Here is a 19,261-nt window from a genome sequence, read left to right on the forward strand (position 1 = left end):
ATTTTTTTTTTTGCGGTACGCGGGCCTCTCACTGTTGTGGCCTCTCCCGTTGTGGCAGGCTCCGGACGCACAGGCTCAGCGGCCATGGCTCACGGGCCCAGCCGCTCCACGGCATGTGGGATCTTCCTGGACCGGGACACGAACCCGTGTCCCCTGCATCGGCAGGTGGACTCTCAACCACTGCGCCACCAGGGAAGCCCTAAATTTTTTTTTTTTTAATGTAGAAAAATTAGAAGAAATCTACAACTAATATTTTTAAGTGACAAAAGAAACCTATAGAAAAGGATATCCTGAGTCAGATATGTACAAATTAAACAATTAGGTTTAATAAAAAAAAAAGTTTAAACAGAAGATATTTGTAAGTAAGGTTTGCTTAGAATATTACAGACTTTACCCATATATAACAATGTTCTAGTCAATTTGAATGCCAGGGAGAGTTTTCTGTTTTGAAAATGTCTTTGCCCCAAACCATTTGTGAGGATCAACTCATCTTTGAAACACTTATTGAAAATCAGGCTTTGTGACTCCATATCTTTAAAATCTTTCCAAATGTAGCTTGAATCATTAGATTTTAAGTCCCATAGGTGAATTACAGTATTACTCAAAAAACTATTCTCAGTGCACACATTCTGTGATGTGATGTTCATCCATATATACTTTTGTTTTTTTAAAAAGTGACTTTTGAAAAGAAAATGAAAAAAATCTCTCCTCTTCCTCTACTCCCTTTCCTAGGATGCCTCTTGTGATTGTGTTGTAGCATATCTGAAACACAAGGCAGTTTTGTTGACATCACTGATGCTGCTTGTCAGCAGAGATTGGTCAGTGCTGCCAAACCTTTTGGTTAGTCATTTCAAGTGTCCATGTCCATTGCAGCTGCTCTGGAACTCATAGGAAGATCCCAGTTTTTGCAAACTCATGGAAGAACCACTTGGGTAAGATGGAGTTTGTTATACGGTTTTCCAACAAGTTAATATGTGAAGAGTTTAATATTAGAACAAAAGTTTACCTTTCTGCTTTGTCAAAAAGAAAAGTGGAAGATCATGGACATCTTCCTCTTAGGACAGAGGAAGGTTTACCTATCTTTTGGAATCTTTAGTAAAATGCTAATGACATAAGAGTTAATCAACTTAAGGTTAATTGCATTCAGAATTCAAAAATCCTAACTAGAACCCACTAAGACACTTCACTTAGTAAAGCAGCCAGAATACTTCGATAATCAGTTAACTATGAATTGCTTACTTTTGTGCAGTGGTGTTTTATAGTTTTTATGTATTATTTTTGTATCTATGTATTTATTAAATATGTTTATGCAAAATGCTTAGAACAGTTCCCAGCTGTAGTATGAAGCATGAAAATTGCATGCATGGTTGTTATTCAGTGTTTTTAAAAAGAGAATGTTTTCTGTACATTTGCTTTTCCCCTGTCTAATGCTTAAAAAAACTTGTCTCAAAATGTTTGACCTGAACACTTCTCATCCTAGACAAGGTTTTATAGCGAGTACTACCATTATTTAGGGTCAAAGTTATTTGGAGGGTAGGTGGTTTTATTATTGATTGAATTGGAGATTATATTCATGATCTTTAAGCTCTTGTGCTTTGATGGAAATAATAGCTTTTTCCTTCTTTGATCTGTTGAATCTACACTACTAGTCTGTTAAAAAAAATTGGAAGGATTTTTTTTTTCCTTTGAGACATAGAAATAACTTAAACATTAATGACTCCCAATTGTCTTGGGCTGTACTATAAATTTATTTTATTTAGAAGAATTTTTTCAGTATTCAAAAACATTGGTTTGAAATATGAGACTCGCTTTTTAATTAATTTCTAATTTCAGTACATTAAGAGTAAAGAATAATATCTATATGATATAAATTCTTTGGAATGTGTTGATATTTCCTTTGTGTTGGAAAACTTTTCCTTGGCCAAACAGTAAATATTTTAGCCTTTTCAGCTGAGAGGCAAAATTGATGTTATGTAGATATTAATAAAATCATTTAAAATGTAACCATTTAAAAATGTAGAAACCATTTTTAGCTCATGGACTGTAATAAAAATGGCAGTTGACTGGAGTTCTCCTGTGGACAATAGTTTGTTAACTAACCCCTGGCTTGGAGCCTGGTCAGTTTTTGTGACTGTTCTACGTTTGTTTGAATAGGATATATATTCTCTATGTTTTATGTAGTGGTATATCTATTATATTAATCTTTTAGTATCTTTAGGATATTTTATTAGGTATATAAATCTTTATGATTGGCACATCTTCTTGGTGGATTGTTCTTGTGGTCATTAATTAAAGCCTTTCTTTATCCTCATTAATACTTTTCATCTTTAATTATACCTTAATTATAACCCGTGTGTTATAATAATATTGCTGTGTCAGCTTTATTTTCCTTGGGATTGTTGAGATTTATCTGGTGTTTCTCTCTTTTTGTTTTCTTTTGTTTTATTAGGCCTTACATTAGTTTTCTAGGGCTGCCATAACAAAGTACCACAAGCTGGGCAGCATAAACGACAGAAATTTATTCTCTCAAAGTTCTAGAGGCTAGACATCTGAAATCAAGATGTCATCAGGGCCATGTGTTTTTTGAGGCTCTAGGAGAGGAACCTTCCTGCCTTTCTAGCTTCTGGAGGTTGCTGGCAAGCCTGGCCATTCCTTGGCTTGTAGATGCATCACTCCAGTCTGCTTCCATCTTCACATGACCCATGCTTCCAAATTTCTGTGTTCTTACAGGGACACCAGTCATACTAGATTTAGGCCCCACCCTAACCCATTATGGCCTCAACTTGAATATATCTGCAAAGATCCTATTTCCAGATGAAGTCATAGTCACAAGTTCTGGGTTAGATGAATTTCTAGGGGGACACTATTCAACCTGTTACAGTTCTATTGAGGTATAATATACATGCAGTAAAATTCAGTCTTTTTTGTTGTACAGTTCTGTGAGCTTTGACAAATGCATGCAGTTGTGCAGCTATTATAATCACACTTTAAAATTTCTTTTCTTTTTTCCTTTTAAGTCAATCCCTATATCCACTGCTAGCTCCTGGCAACCACTGATCTGTTTTATGTCTCTGCAGTTTTGCCTTTTCAAGACTGTCACATACGTGGACTTGTATATTTTTTAGTCTTTGGAGTCTGGCTTTTTCACTTACTGTAATGCATTTCAAATTCAGTCATGCTGTAACATGTACCAGTAGTTTCTTCCTATTTATTACTGAGTAGTATTACACTGTATGCATATATCATAGTCTGTTTATCTGTTTACCAGTTGAAGGATATTTGTGTCTCTTTCCAGGTTTTGGCAATTATGAATAAAGCCACTGTAAACATTCATGCACAAATTTTCATGTGAGGTTGTTTTCATTTCTCGCCTGGGGGTGGGGATTGCTAGGTTGTATGGTAAGTATATATTTAACTTTTTAAGAAATTGCCGAACTGTTTTCCAAAGTGGTTATATGATTTTGTATTCCCACCAGCAATTAATGAAAGTTCCAATTGTTTTACATCCTTGTCCACACTTGGTATTGTCAATATTTTTCAAAAGCCGTTCCCATAGGTATACTTTGGTATCTCACTGTTTAATTTGCATTTGCATAATAACTAATGATACTGAGCATCTTTTGTATGCTTATTTTCCAATTGTGTATCTTTGGTGAAGTGTCTATTCTTTTGCCTATTAACAAAAATTTTGTCTGTTTTATTATTGATTTTTGTTAGTTCTTTATATATAAGTCCTTTATCAGGTATATAAATTATGAGACAAATGAATATTGAAAAAATGGAATGCGCTTTTTGGGAAAGTATTTACAATTGTGAGTTAATGGAGTCAGTTAAAAACCCTAGACTGGGGCTTCCCTGGTGGCGCAGTGGTTGCGAGTCTGCCTGCTGATGCCGGGGACACGGGTTCGTGCACTGGTCCGGGAATATCCCACATGCCGCGGAGCGGCTGGGCCCGTGAGCCATGGCCGCTGAGCCTGCGCGTCTGGAGCCTGTGCTCCGCAACGGGAGAGGCCACAACAGTGAGAGACCTGCTCACCACACACACACAAAAAAAACCCCAGACTTTCACATTGTCATTATTTTTGTTGTTGCTATTGTTAAAAAATAGCCACTTTATAATGCCTTTTGCCTGTTTTGCAGTTTTGCTAATGATTTTGCAATTGTCAAAAAACCTGCTTTTGGTTTTATTGATTTCCGTTTCTTGATTTTCAGTTTCATTAATTTCTGTTCTCTATTATTTTTGTCTGTTTGTTTTGGCTTAAATTTGCTCCAGTTATGGATTTGACACCTTTGCTTTAATATAAGTATCTCATACAATAATTTTTCCTTCTAAGCACTGCTTTAGTTGCATTCCACAAATTTTGATATGTGGTGACTTCATTTTCCTTCCATTCAAAATATTTTCTCATTTACTTTGGGACTTCTTCTTTTGACCCACAGATCAAAGAAATTTGTTATTTCTAAGTGTTTGAAGATAATTTTTCTGTTATTAATTTCCAGTTAAATTCCTTTATGTTCAGAGAGCACATTCTATTTTCTCTACTTTTAAATTGAGCTTCTCAAATATGTAGGTTCATGTCTTTCACCAGATATGAGGTGTATTTATCCATTATTTCTTCAAATATTTTTCTGCCTCACACCCTTCCTTCTGTGACTTCAATGATATGAATATTAGATCTTTTGTTATTGCCCCACAGCTCCTGCAGCAGGCTCTGTTTTTTTTCTCTTCATTGTTCAGAGTGGATGATTTATGTTGATATATCTTCAAGTTCACTCTGTTACCTCAAATGCTGGAATTTAGTCCATCCAGTACATTTAAAATTTTTGATTATTGAATCTTTGCAGTTCTAAAATTTTCATTTGTTTCCACTTTGTATATCCTGTCTTTGCTGAGACTTTCTCTTTCCATTCCCTTTAAGATTTCATCCTTACTTTTGGAGAATTTTTATAATAGCTCTGTTAAAATCTCTTCTAATTAATTTCAACTTCTCTTTTATTTTGTCATTGATGTTTGTTGATTATCTTTTTCTGTGTGAGTTGAGATTTTCTTTGTTGTTTTTACATTGAGTAATTTTGGATTACATTTTAGATGTTCAAATGTTGTGTTGTGAGACTCTGGATCTTGTTTAAATCTTATAGAGAATATTGTTTTTTGTTTTTTTGTGTTTTTCTTTTTGTGGTACACGGGCCTCTCACTGTTGTGGCCTCTCCTGTTGCGGAGCACAGGCTCCAGACGCGCAGGCTCAGCGGCCATGGCTCACGGGCCCGGCCGCTCTGCGGCATGTGGGATCTTCCTGGACCAGGGCGCGAACCCGTGTCCCCTGCATCGGCAGGTGGACTCTCAACCACTGCACCACCAGGGAAGCCCTGTTTTTTGTTTTTTTTTTAAAGCAGACAAATGATCTGATTAGGGTCAGACTGCAAGTTCTAATTAGCCACCTTTGGATTGTGGTTGTAATATCAGTTGTTTCCAAAGCCTCGGCCATGCTTGCCACATCTGTTTTGAGTGTACACCTTCCAAAGGCTAGCTTGGGACCTGGGCATAGTTTTAGTTTATTTCTCAAAGTCTTTGAAATGCTATTTAGGATCAGTTATGAGCAACTGTGGTGCTCAGGAATGGTGAATCTAGTAATTTACATACAACTTCCTGGAGTCATTTTCTTTATGACTTCCTTATTTTCTATTTCCCTGGGCTCACCTTTTTATTCCTGTACAGTGAAAACTGATGTATTATTTTTCCTGTTCTGCTTCTTCCCACGACTACCTCCATGTCCAAGGCAGTTGAGTTTATGTTGTCCTCCTCTTCTTTGAGGTTCCTGCTCTGCACTGGGCAGGATTTGTTCTTCATTAGGATGTTACATTCTCTCTCAGGTCAGATTCTTAATGTCTGTATGGTATCACCAATAAAAATGTAATTTATCTCTGCTGGAAATTTGGCAACTGCTAATACTTCACTGTCAATCACTGTTAACCTGTTGAATTTTTCTAAATACTCATTCCTAGGCCCCATCGCTAGAGATTCTGATTCAATAGGTATACAGTACAATAAGTAAAGAAGAAAATGATCTACATACTTATGTCTCCTATTTTAGCACTCCTGTTTCAATACAGGACATTTCCATGGTCTGGGAGATTTCCTTCAGGACAGATAGGTCTGAGGAAGGTTGCTATGGCAGTACTCCTTGAAGGTTGTTGACTCAGTGGGTGTCCCAAGGCAGCTAGGTACCATCTGAACAAATAAGGTATCGAGCTGCAGTTGTACTGCCTTGGTCAGGGACTCAGTCCCTCACCATCATCCCAGGCATATTCTTTTCTGGTTCATCTTTCTTAAGGTTGTCCGTGAATCATTGAACATGCCACTTTTCAGCTGGTTATTCCTAAACCACTTCAGCAAGGGGTAGGACATAATACTATTCTGTCATTTTTTAAAAATTGAGTTTAAGGACAAAAATTTAATTTTTTCAATTTTTTAAATTGAGGTATAGCATACATTCAGTAAAGTGCTTAAGGTGTACCAGTCTTAAGTGTAAAGCTTGTACTTTTCATTTGTATGTACGCATGTAACTGTCATACAGACAAGACATAGAACATTTCCAGCATCCTTATGGAGTATAATGCACTTTACTGTCAATAACCCCTTTCCCGAGTCAGCCACTGTTCTTCTGATTTGTAGCACCATAAATTAGTTTTGCTTTTTCTCAAACTTCATATAAATAGAGTCATGCAATATGTATCTAGTATTTTTAATCAAATGATTTTTGTGGTCAAACCTTTTTTTTTTTTTTTTTTTTGTGGTACACGGGCCTCTCACTGTTGTGGCCTCTCCCGTTGCAGAGCACAGGCTCCGGACGCGCAGGCCCAGTGGCCATGGCTCACAGGCCCAGCCGCTCCGCGGCATGTGGGATCTTCCCGGACCAGGGCACGAACCCACGTTCCCTGCATCGGCAGGCGGACTCTCAACCACTGCGCCACCAGGGAAGCCCATGGTCAAACCTTTTTGAGCCATTTAATATTATTGTTTCTGACTCCTTTATACTCAGAACACCACAGCTGATTCAAATCAGATTTAATTTGACTTTTATTTTACATTTTTCATAGGTGAGGTAGTCTTAAAATTTTTAAGGAAATTTCCCATATTCCTTTTCCCACTTTAAAACTTTCAGTGGCTTTCTGCATCATCGACTTGTATAGTGTATGTTATTTATTCCCACAAAATATTCTTTCCTGAGCTCTGTTGTTTCCTGTTCCACATTTCTTTCTACCAGTGCATAGAGATGAAAAGGAGATTTCTAAAATCTTATTTCCTGTTTGCCATGCTTATATTTGGCCTGGGGTGAATTCAGGTTGAATTCAGTGTCTGCAGTTAATTGTATTAATCTTACGTTTACTTTTTCTTCTTTCTGACAGCATGATGAAAGTGGTTCATTGCATGATGTTCAACTCTCCTTGTCATCTAGTCCAGAACCAGAAGATGGTGATCAAATATACAAGGTATGATGACTAGGTAGTCATGCTGAATTTTGCAAAAAAAATTTTTTATTACTAAAATTGTAAAGCAATAATAATTAAAACATTTAATAATAAATATATTAAAACCTGCAGCTTTGCTGTCTTGGGTTTTAATCAGATTTCTTTTAACTTTTACTACCTTATTAAGTTAAAATGATATCACTGTGGTGCTTTAATTTGAGTTTGTTTTATCAGTTGGATAATCATCTGTCCCTGTATTAATATTGGTACAGGATTCTTTTTAAAAAAATAAAAATCATTAAATTCTTTTTTATAATTATGAATAACAGTTTTTAAAATATGACTACCAACAAAAATTAAAACAGTTAATAGGTACTTCTTATATATAACCACAACATTGAAGAAATATTAATGAAAATGACATTAATTTATTTTTTCATGTTTAATGATAAAATTATAGAATGCAGATGCAGGTTAGTGTTTGAAGGTGTATTTCTTTATAGTTCTCATCTTGAGGTCTATTTTTAGTTGAAGAAAGCTCTTTTTGTTTTTTGCATCTACCTGAATCACATATTTACTTCTTAAGCACATACAGGTATTCTTGATGTCTTTCATGTTTCCAAGTAAAATTATTGTTTCCTTTCACATTCTGTTTTCAAGGTATAATAGTCAGTGTGTGCTACTTATCTGTAGTAACAACCTCAAAATATTGGTGGCTTACAATAACAAAAGGTTATTTCTTGTTATTTCTCGATATGTTACATTTTGGTTGTAGATCAATGGGACTTCACGTGTCCTCTTCATTCTGAGATGCAGGCTGAAGGATCAGCCCTTATCCTGGGACATGTTTTTTGTACCTGAGGGAAAGTAGCATTGGCATAATAACATGTGGATTCTGCTTGGATGTAACATATGTCGTTTCCAAAACAGGTCAAGTGGCCACGCTTGGTATTAGGGGTCAGAGAAGCGTAATTTTCTCATAGGATGTGGAGTGACCTATTGGGAACAAATTTATGTATAAAACACAAAATCAAAAGAATATAGGATAGTAGTCACATCTGGTTATCTAATCTTGGCTTTTCAACATGTTACCTACCTGTTCTCATATAAATTTCTTCCCGTCTCTGGGCTTCCATCCTATTGTGAGTAAAATAGTAGGTTTGCAGTAGGACATCTCTTTTTAAAAAACTTTTACTTGCATACTCAGTTGAGAACCATTGATTTAGATGATTTCTGATTATCTCAGTTTTTTTAAGTTTTGTGACTGATATTTTAAGAGTAAAGTTGACTTTTTTCCTGAATTCTTTTTTGTGGAAAGTTTTTTACATGTAAAGAAATTCTTTTTTAAGAAAAAAAGTTTAATTCCAACTTTTTTATCGAATTAATGTCTTCATTTTGTCCATCTTCCTTTACAGTTTGTCTGTTAATTTAATACTACATGATAGACATATCATGTATTTATTTCTTGTCCCCAATGCCTTCCTTTCAGGCAGATCATTCCTAGTCTTTCTTCCTTCTTTCCAAGGTGAGATGCAATAGCTCACACTGTCTCAGCCCAGTACACTAGACTGTCCTTCACTTTCATCAGCAAATCCCCAAGTATGTCATCTTCTTATCCAAGATGGTTTCGCAGTTCAGTTTCAAATGATACAAATATGGTGACTTATACCATTACAATTTTAGGGTTTAAAATCTACACTGGACCTGCCATGTCTACAGTCTTTCCTTTATCTCAGGACAGCTGTCTCTCCCATTCCCTTGATGACCTGTTCCAGACATTGGCCACTCTCCTCAGCCTCTTTCTCAGCTACTCTTCTCAACTTCTGCAGGTAGCCTTGTGTTTTTCAAGCAAGATCTTCTGCTGCCTGCCTTCTGACTTAGTCTGTGTCTATGTCACTCTCAATCACTTTATTCCAGTTGTAGGGAAAAGTGACTGCTGTGCTGTGGAAAACCAACCTTTCTTCTCGTGTTCTGGACTCTTATCTTCTGCTGCAGTTAAAGACCTCCTCTCTCATCTCTCTTCAGTGTGCTTTCTCAACTTCCCCTTCATCCTCACCTTATAAATTTCTGTATCTTACCTATCCTAAATTCAGTAAATCGAATAAACCTTTTCTTGACTCTCCTTAAACTACCTTTCCAGTTAATGTGGAAACCTGGGAAAATAGACATTTGGCATGGCCTTTGTCGTCCTACAAGCTTTATCCCTTGGTTTTTGTGTCACTTCTGTCTGAATTCCCTATATACCCCTTAACATCGCCCCCCTCCATTTTCTTTGTAGGTTCCTTTTCTTCTTTAGAATGTAGATTTATATCTTTAGTCCAGTCCTCATCAAACTTTCTACTGTCATGATTTCACATATAACATATATATTGATAATACATAAAATCAGTCTCTCTCATACTTGGTAATCCAGTTGTCCCACTGGACATTTCCACTGTGTGTCCCACTCACAGGTGGAATACCTCTAACACACCTCTCAAGAGGTGTGTGTACCTCTAGCAATGTATTTAAAACTCAAAAATATTCCTCATTGGGGAATTCCCTGGCAGTCCAGTGGTTAGGACTCAGCGCTTTCACTGCCAGGAGCCCAGGTTCGATCCCTAGTCAGGGATCCCATGAGCTGCACAACGCTGCCAATATACATATATGTATTTCTCTTTGGACATAATTTCTCCTCCTTCATTCTCTGTTTCTATTTGCTATATCATCTAAGCTAGAAATGGAGATGTCACTCTTGACTACTTCTCTGTGCTCTTCTCTCTCATGCAGTGAATTGCCAACATCTCCTTTTCTCCTGTTTCTTCTCCTCCCTATTATCACTCTCTTGGGTCAGGCCCCTGCTCTTACCTGGCATATTACAACATCTTGATAACCAGTTTCCTAGCCTAGTTTTTTTGTTGTCCTTGTCAAGTATATCCTCCAAACAGCTGTCAAAGCCATCTCAAATGCAGATCTGTTACTCCCTGACTAAAGCCATGCTTGATGTTCAGGCCCTCTATGATCTGGCCCTTGCCTAATTTACTAACCACATTGCTCCCCACTGTATACCACAGCCTTCATGTGACAGCATCACTGCCTGTAATTCTCCAAATATGCTATGCTTGTCCCCATCTCTGTATTGTCTTATAGAATCCCCTACCCTAAAATACAAATCCTGCCACAGTTTGTGTCCTTAGAACTTTTTACTTATCCTTTAAGACTCCACTGGAATTACCCATTTCCTGATGTGTTCTCCTTTGCCTGTCTTTATGTGTAAAATCCTTAGAGCAGTGCCTATTCTAAAGTAAGTGCTATATGCATGTCGGCTATAAATGTTATTACCATATTGTGTTTTGATTTCAGCCATTTCCTCTAGCACCAGCAGAACCTAGCCATGACTGAATGATGGCTGTGTAGTATTCCATCAAGTCGCTTACTGTATTGTATTTCAGTTGTCCTCTTACAGGACAATTCTAAATTTGTAACTTTAAGAGTTACAATTCTAAATTTGTAACTTTGTAACTTATTATAGGTTTTCTCGTACTTAGGATCATTTCTTTGGCATAGGAGTTGGATAACTGAATTGGAGAGTGCAAGTAATTTTTATGACTTTTGTATATACAGGCATACGTTTGTCCAGAAACGTCAGTTGTTATGTCTGATAATGTACCATTTTTTCTGCAGTCTTGTTAATCACATTGAGTATTTCTCCCCCAATTTAATGCCTGTAAAACAATACCTTTAATACTTTAATTTGTATTTCTTCAATAAGTCAAACAGAACATTTTTCCAGTTATATGTATATTTGTGAGAACTGACTATCTGTCTATTGGGGCCTAGAAATGATCTTATATGTTTGAACAGTCTCCTAATACACTTGAGTTATAAATTCTTTGTCATATTAGCATAGGTTTTCACCAGCTTTTAACTTTAATGTTAATTGTATAGATGCTTTAAATGTTTATGTAATCAAATATATTTATCATTTCTTAATAGCTTAATTTGCCACTTAGTTTAAAAATATGTCCTTCATGATTTGCAGTCCATCTTTTTTTTTTAGTCTTGATTTATTATTTTTTAAAGTCCCTAAACTCTTTAAATTCAACGGAAGTCATTTTTTATATATAATAATTAGTCTTTCCCAATTGTGGTATACATAACAGCATTTTAAAAAATATTTTCTTCCCTGTTGTTTCTTCCCCATTGCGATGCTTATTTGATATGTGAAAGCCTTCATAAAATGTCTGTTTCCAATCTCTTGTTAATGAGACTGCAATATTATTTTTTGTTCCCAATATATCTGAAGAAGAGTGTATACTTTGCTCATGACCAACACATTATAATTATTTGCTCACTTACTTTTCTCTCTGGAAAGATGTATCATTCACATATATATTCTACAGTTTATCCCTGAACAACACAGTTTTGAACTGCATGAGTCCAGTTACATGCGGATTTTTTTCAATAATATATACTGTGGTACTACAGCGATCTGCAGTTGGTTGAATCCAAGGATGTAAGCCTTGTGGTTATGGAGGAACTGTGGATGTCAAGGGCTGACTAAAAGTTATACCCAGATTTTTGACTTTGCAGAGGTTTGGTGCCCCTAACCCCTGTTTTGGTGCCCCTAACCCCTGTGTTGTTCAAGAGGCAACTGTGATTTCCTTGCTTGCATTACTTCATCAGTATATATTTCTGGATAATTGAATAGCAGTAAACAAAATGGGCTAACTATAGGGTAGTGATACCTTATACTTGGAAATGTAACTGCATTCCTGCTAACCTTGATAATAGGTTTCTCTTAATACTATTAGGAATTTCTTATAGACTAAGTTAACAGGGTATTTACTCTTTGATTTAGGCAGTTCTCATGAAAGTAGCTCATGGAAAAAGAATCTTCCTTGTTATCCTTCAGGCACATTTATCTTTCTGCTGATTTCTGAACCAGCTATGAAATGACTCTGTGCCTTTAATTACACAGTTTTCTCTACTTGTGGCCTTCATTTCCTCTGACAGGCAACTCTTATACATTCCTTGAAATCTAGCTGAAGTTACTGTTCTGTGTGTAATTTATTTTACTACGTGGCCTAGTTGCCAATTTTCTTGTCTGTAAAATGGGGATAATAGTACTTACCTCAGGGTTGCAGTCGGAATCAACTACTTAGATACCTAAAAGGTACTCGTTCTTGGCACCTGATTAATACTCAATGAATGTTAGCTGTTGCTGCTATTATTGTTCATTGTTTACGTGTCAGACTCCTTAGACTATGAATTCTTAGAAGACCAAAATGGGTTTTTTTTTTTTAATGGATTAATAGCTGACATATTTAAGAAGAATTTCCCCCTTAAATAAACAACCAATTCATTACTCAGTCTTCATCATTGATTTAATGCTTCTCATTAGTGTTTTTAAATACAATTAAATACTTCATGTTAAATTTTTTAAAATATTTCAGAATGAAGATTTATTAAATGAAATAAAACAACTTAAAGATGAAATAAAGAAAAAAGATGAAAAAATCCAACTATTAGAACATCAGCTTGTAAGTATTATAGTGTAGTATGTAAAGTGCAGGCTTTTCAAACTGGGCAATATGTATATTTTTTTATAAAACTAGCCAGAATTGAAACTGGATTTTATTTTTAGCTTTTAAGATTGCAATATTGTATTATTTTTAAGTTACATGCTCTCTTAAAGTATGTGGTTTAACTTTCAGTCTAAATAATAAATTTTCAAGGTGAAAAACTCAATCCATTTTCAGTTGCCTCTGTTTTGGGTATTTGAAATTCACCAATTTACGTTCATGTTGTTGAGGAACGAAACTGGGTGTTTAGTCTTAGGAATCTGAATGGTCTGTTAGAATGGCTGTTCTAAAAAAAATGTTTCTTGCCCATGGATGATACTGAGTGATCTCTCAGAGATATGTCTGAATCTTTATAATTTTATAATTGTTATGATATCAAATGTTAGTTCCATATGAAAACTGTATATGCTGTATCTTGAATTTAATTATAATTTGGTTTGTAATAATAAAAGCCCAGGATAACAAGAGTATAATGGCATAACAATCACAAGAGGCCAAAGAAAATCTTTGTTGGAAGTCAAAACTTATTTTGACATAGCAAAGCAATGCAGCAATATGAAGGAGTAATCTCACTCAGAATATAAAGGATATAATATATTGAGCTCTGAGCCATTGGGGTCAGATCAGAATCCATCTTATGAATAAATAGTAAGAACAGATGGATCAGATGTTATGATTAAGGGTATCAGAAAACTTATGAATCTGAAAAAAGAATAACTGATTATTGCAAATTGAGGGCCTACCAAATATAAGATTAAAAAGGAAAAGAGTAAGACCAGTGTTCGTATTTAAGAGCTAAAGACAAAACCCAACCCAACCAATTTTTAGGGAGAAGAAAAGGTACTTTTAGGAAATTAAGCTTCAAATTTTGCAAAAATCTGTTACAGAGCACAAGAAGTTGTATCTAGTGCACTTTAGAAAAAAAGGTTATGACCCTCACATTTTATAACTAAATGCATTTTTATTTATATACAAAGATACATTCTCAGACCTTTAGCATATTGAAAAATATGCCACCCAGTTATCTTTGTAAAATTATTTAATAATACATCCTAAATGCTTGAGAGAGAAATTTAAAAATAACTCAAGGGTTTCCCTGGTGGCGCAGTGGCTGGGAGTCCGCTTGCCGATGCAGGGGATGCGGGTTTGTGCCCCGGTCTGGGAGGATCCCGCATGCCGCGGAGCGGCTAGGCCTGTGAGCCATGGCTGCTGAGCCTGCGCATCCAGAGCCTATGCTCTGCAGCGGGAGAGGCCACGGCAGTGAGAGGCCCGTGTACCGCAAAAAAAAAAAACCTCAAGAATAAGGAAGTAAAGATTAAAATGAATGAGTGGTGAAATGAAAACCATCTTTAGAGAGATTAGGTGGGATAAACTTCCCAACTACTAACGGGAGAAAACTTAATGCTCATTATTTAATCTTATGTAATTATATATAATTTAATGTTAAAAAATTTTAATTAAAATTTTAAATTGCTATTAATTTTTGTAAATATTTAGATTAAATAAAATAGGTTTGAGAAAAGAGTTAAGGGATATGCTGAAGAAGTCAGTAGCACTGAATTGTGTATCTACAAATGGGTATCTAAAATTATTCTTTTTATATACTTAGGTAAATTAAAATGTTTGTGAAATGCTTTAAGATAACTAATAGTAGATTAGAATAATGTATCTTGCAAAAGATGAAAGTAAAAAGACATCTAAAGTAGAGAAATACCAAGGATGTCTAAAAACAGCAGAAGTAAAGTGACAGAAATTAGACCAAATGTAATAAATATAATAGTAAATGCAAACGGCCTTATCTCATGGAGAGAGCTTTGCTGAGGATTTAAAGCAAAATCCATTAATTGCTTTGTATAAAGGAAATTTAGATAAAGTAAAACAGCACAATAATGCTGAATATAAAAGGTTGGGTGAGACAATAAAGTTATTCTCATCTAAAAAACTGAAGTTGCAGTATTAAAATTAGAAGAAGAAATCTAAGACTGAAAAAAATTATGAAACGAGGTCACTTTATATTGATATATGATTAATAAATAATGAAAGATATAGCTTTTTATGCTGAGAACTTTTAATAGTGTTCTTTTTAACTTCAGTGTGCCTCTTAAAAAATAAGAAATGTTCTCTTCCTAGCTGAAATATTATCTTTAACCAGTTAATAGTAATTTTTAAAATATTTTCTAATATCCAGTCCATATTCAGATTTCTGCATTTCTAAAAATATCCTGTACATTTGTACATTACATCTAGTTATTCCTTAAATCTCTTTTACTTTAGAATTATTCTTGTTTTCATTGTACTGACTTACTGAAGAGACTGGGCCAGTTATCCTTAACAATATCTCACCTTACAAATAACTTTTAGAAAGGTTTTAGAAATATCTAAGAGAATCCTAAAGAAAGGAAGAAAAGCAAAGAAAAGTGAAAACATTACTCTTTAGCGATATGTGCTTCGAAATTCTCTGTATTTGATACATTAAACTTAGAAATCGTATTTATCTTGGAAGATCCCATCACCTACCTTTAGTTTAGTTGTGGAACTGGGAAGTCACTTGTTCAAATCAAGAGAATTTAAAGAGATATAAACCACTGAAAGTAGAGATAGGTAAGAGCATTTTTCAGATTACCAAAATTAAAATTGCCTTTCTCTTTACAGTTTTTTTCTTTCGTTGTATCCCTAATTTGCTCTTCTTAAAAATAGCAAAATGGCATCAGAGGAGCCATGGAATAGGAATTAGATAACTTTTCTTCAGTATTAATTAGCTGAATCTCTTGTCTTCAATATTAATTAGCTGAATGACATTGGCAGTTTCCATCGGTCTCTAGTGCTTTCTTTATCAAAAATGTGAAGTTTTTTCTAGATGATTTCAAAGTCTTTTTCCATTTCTAGCTTTCTATACTTTTTATCTTTTTTCAAAAATAGGCACTCAGCTCTAACCTATGTTTACATGCAAACTTCAAGAAAAATATAGCGACAATATGATGTGTTAAATTCATATTTCGTGTGAAATACACAGATATAAAATCAGATTGCAGTGCTCCAGAAATGAAACTGAAAGGTATAGAGGCATGACTATTTGAACCTTATTCCAAAATGCTGAGAATGCCCATTTATTTTCATCTTAGTGTACTAGTTAAATGATAGTTAATTTAGATGCATTTGTTTATTGAATCCTCAGAATAATCTTATGAAATTATTGTGTAGAATTTTCTTTGTGGAGACATTTCTAATGTCTTAAGTAGGTTAGCACTGTAATATATTTGAGAAGCTCAAATATATTTGAGCTTAAGTAAGTTAGCACTGTAATATATTTGAGAAGCCATGACCAGCCTGAAGCTGTATAGACCTGGGTTCAAATCCTGGCTCTGAAACTTAGTAGCCGTCTTCTCTTAGGGAAGTTACTTAATTTCTCTTAAGCCTCTTCTATATGTGAGGATAATAAAAATAATACTGACCATATAGGGTTGTGATAGCTAATTGAACTACATATGTAAACTCTCTAATGCTACAGTTGGCCCATGGGTGCATGATAAATAATAACTCTTATTTGATGATTTGTCCCAAATCACCCAGTTAGTAAATCAGTGCATATCTAATGATGTTTTAAGTTTTAAGTAAAAGTCTAACTAAAAGTGACTTGAAAATAAGAACATTTATAAACTGAAATAACAAGAAAGTATATTGGTCTCATCTGCTTCCATGGTTTCCTAATTGGTCATTTGGGTAATGGCAAAGTTCTAGGGTAGCTTTTTTGGAATCCTCTTGGCTACCCATTCATGGTCACAGGATGTCTGCCATAGCTCTATGTGTCATATACTCAGTAGTCCCCAAAGATAGGAAAAGCACCTATTTTCTGTAGCATACCAATTTTAAAAATTAAGAGCACTTTCTTAGAAATAACCCAGGCTTGCCTCATGTTTTATTGGCTAGATTTGAGTTCTTTGTCCCTTAAGCACTGAGGAATGGGATTAATCAGACTGGTTCAGACTAATCAAACTCTATCACTGGGTCAAGAGAGGATACTGAATCCCTAAATATGGGACTGCATAGAAGGTGAGCATCTGAACAGAATCTGTCAGCAATAAAGAATGCAGATGGAGAGGGAGTGATTTGAGTAGCTGTTTTCTATCTATTGAAATCAGTAAAAACTAGGTTTTCCAAATTGTGGAAAATTCAAATATTTGCCGGTTATTGTTCTTCATATGTTAACACATAGGCCACAGACAGGACATTATTTCTGGAATTGCAGCAGTCAGGATAGAACAAGTAATGTGCTTGCATTAAGATAAATGTCTTACAAAAGACATTAATGTCTATCTTATAAAAGAAATTAAAGATGATACAAACAGATGGAGAGATATACCATGTTCTTGGATTGGAAGAATCGACGTTGTGAAAATGACTATACTACCCAAGCAATCTACAGATTCAGTGCAATCCCTATCAAACTACCAATGGCATTTTTCACAGAACTAGAACAAAAAATTTCATAATTTGTATGGAAACACAAAAGACCCCGAATAGCCAAATCAATCTTGAGAAAGAAAAATGGAGCTAGAGGAATCAGGCTCCCAGACTTCAGATTATACTGCAAAGCTACAGTAAACAGGACAGTATGGTACTGGCACAAAAACAGAAATATAGATCAGTGGAACAGGATAGAAAGCCCAGAGATAAACCCACGCAGATATGGTCACCTTATCTTTGATAAAGGAAGCGAGAGAAATGGAGAAAAGACAGCCTTTTCAATAAGTGGTGATGGGAAAACTGGACAGCTACATGTAAAAGAATGAAATTAGAACACTCCCTAACACCATACACAAAAATAAACTCAAAATAGATTAAAGACCTAAATGTAAGGCCAGACAGTATAAAACTCTTAGAGGAAAACATAGGCAGAACACTCTATGACATAAATCACAGCAGGATCCTTTTTGACCCACTTCCTAGAGAAATGGAAGTAAAAGCAAAAATAAACAAATGGGACCTAATGAAACTTAAAAGCTTTTGCACAGCAAAGGAAACCATAAACAAGATGAAAAGACAACCCTCAGAATGGGAGAAAATATTTGCAAACGAAGCAACTGGCAAAGGATTACTCTCCAAAATATACAAGTAGCTCATGCAGCCCAATATCAAAAAAACAAACAACCCAATTCAAAAAGGGGCAGAAGACCTAAACAGACATTTCTCCAAAGAAGATATACAGATTGCCAACAAACACATGAAAGGATGCTCAACATCACTGATCATTAGAGAAATGCAAATCAAAACTACAATGAGGTATTACCTCACACCAGTCAGAATGGCCATCATCAAAAAATCTACAGACAGTAAATGCTGGAGAGGGTGTGGAGAAAAGGGAACCCTCTTGCACTGTTGGTGGGAATGTAAATTGAACAGCCACTATGGAGAACAGTATGGAGGTTCCTTAAAAAACTAAAAATGGAACTGCCATATGACCCAGCAATCCCATTACTGGGCATATACCCTGAGAAAACCGTAATTCAAAATGATTCATGTACCACAATGTTCATTGCAGCACTATTTATAATAGCCAGGACATGGAAGCAACCTAAGTGTCCATTGGCAGAGGAATGGATAAAGAAGATGTGGCACATATATACAATGGAATATTACTCAGCCATAAAAAGAAACGAAATTGTGTTATTTGTAGTGAGGTGGATGGACCTAGAGTCTGTCATACAGAGTGAAGTAAGTCAGAAAGAGAAGAAGAAATACCGTATGCTAACACGTATATATGGAATGTGAAAAAAAAAAAAAGGTTCTGAAGAACCTAGGGGCACACAGGACTAAAGACACAGGCATAGAGAATGGACTTGACACAGGGAGGGGGAAGGGTAAGCTGGGATGAAGTGAGAGAGTGGCATTGACATATATACACTACCAAATGTAAAATAGATAGCTAGTGGGAAGCAGCCACATAGCACAGGGAGACCAGCTTGGTGCTTTGTGACGACCTAGAGGGGTGAGATAGGGAGGGTGGGAGGGAGGGGGACGCAGGAGGGAAGAGATATGGGGATATATGTATACATATAGCTGATTCACTTTGTTATATAGCAGAAACTAACACAACAATGTAAAGCAATTATATCCAATAAAGATGTTTAAAAAAAAAAGATAAATGTCTTATATTATCTGTTTTCTTCTTTACAAATTCCTATTATATTGAATTCCAGGAGGTCTAGATTGACCTGCATATATATTGA

At 35.4% G+C, this 19,261-nt stretch overlaps 1 protein-coding gene across 9 annotated transcripts in view; it reads left to right on the top strand.

Annotated features, from left to right (window-relative positions):
* The window catches only part of CCSER2 (coiled-coil serine rich protein 2), a 167,603-nt gene that overhangs the window by 119,117 nt on the left and 29,225 nt on the right, over positions 1-19,261 (top strand). For all 9 annotated transcript variants that reach the window (XM_089897782.1, XM_089897786.1, XM_022562477.3 and 6 more), the window contains 2 exons: positions 7,408-7,491; positions 12,906-12,992. In XM_089897782.1, the coding sequence (XP_089753908.1) occupies positions 7,408-7,491; positions 12,906-12,992 (171 nt within the window). The remainder of the gene's footprint in view (positions 1-7,407; positions 7,492-12,905; positions 12,993-19,261) is intronic.

The sequence above is a fragment of the Delphinapterus leucas genome, chromosome 16 (genome assembly GCF_059928025.1).
Source record: "Delphinapterus leucas isolate spDelLeu-1000000601 "Yukka" chromosome 16, BTC_Dleu_Yukka2, whole genome shotgun sequence".
Classification (NCBI taxonomy): domain Eukaryota; kingdom Metazoa; phylum Chordata; class Mammalia; order Artiodactyla; family Monodontidae; genus Delphinapterus; species Delphinapterus leucas.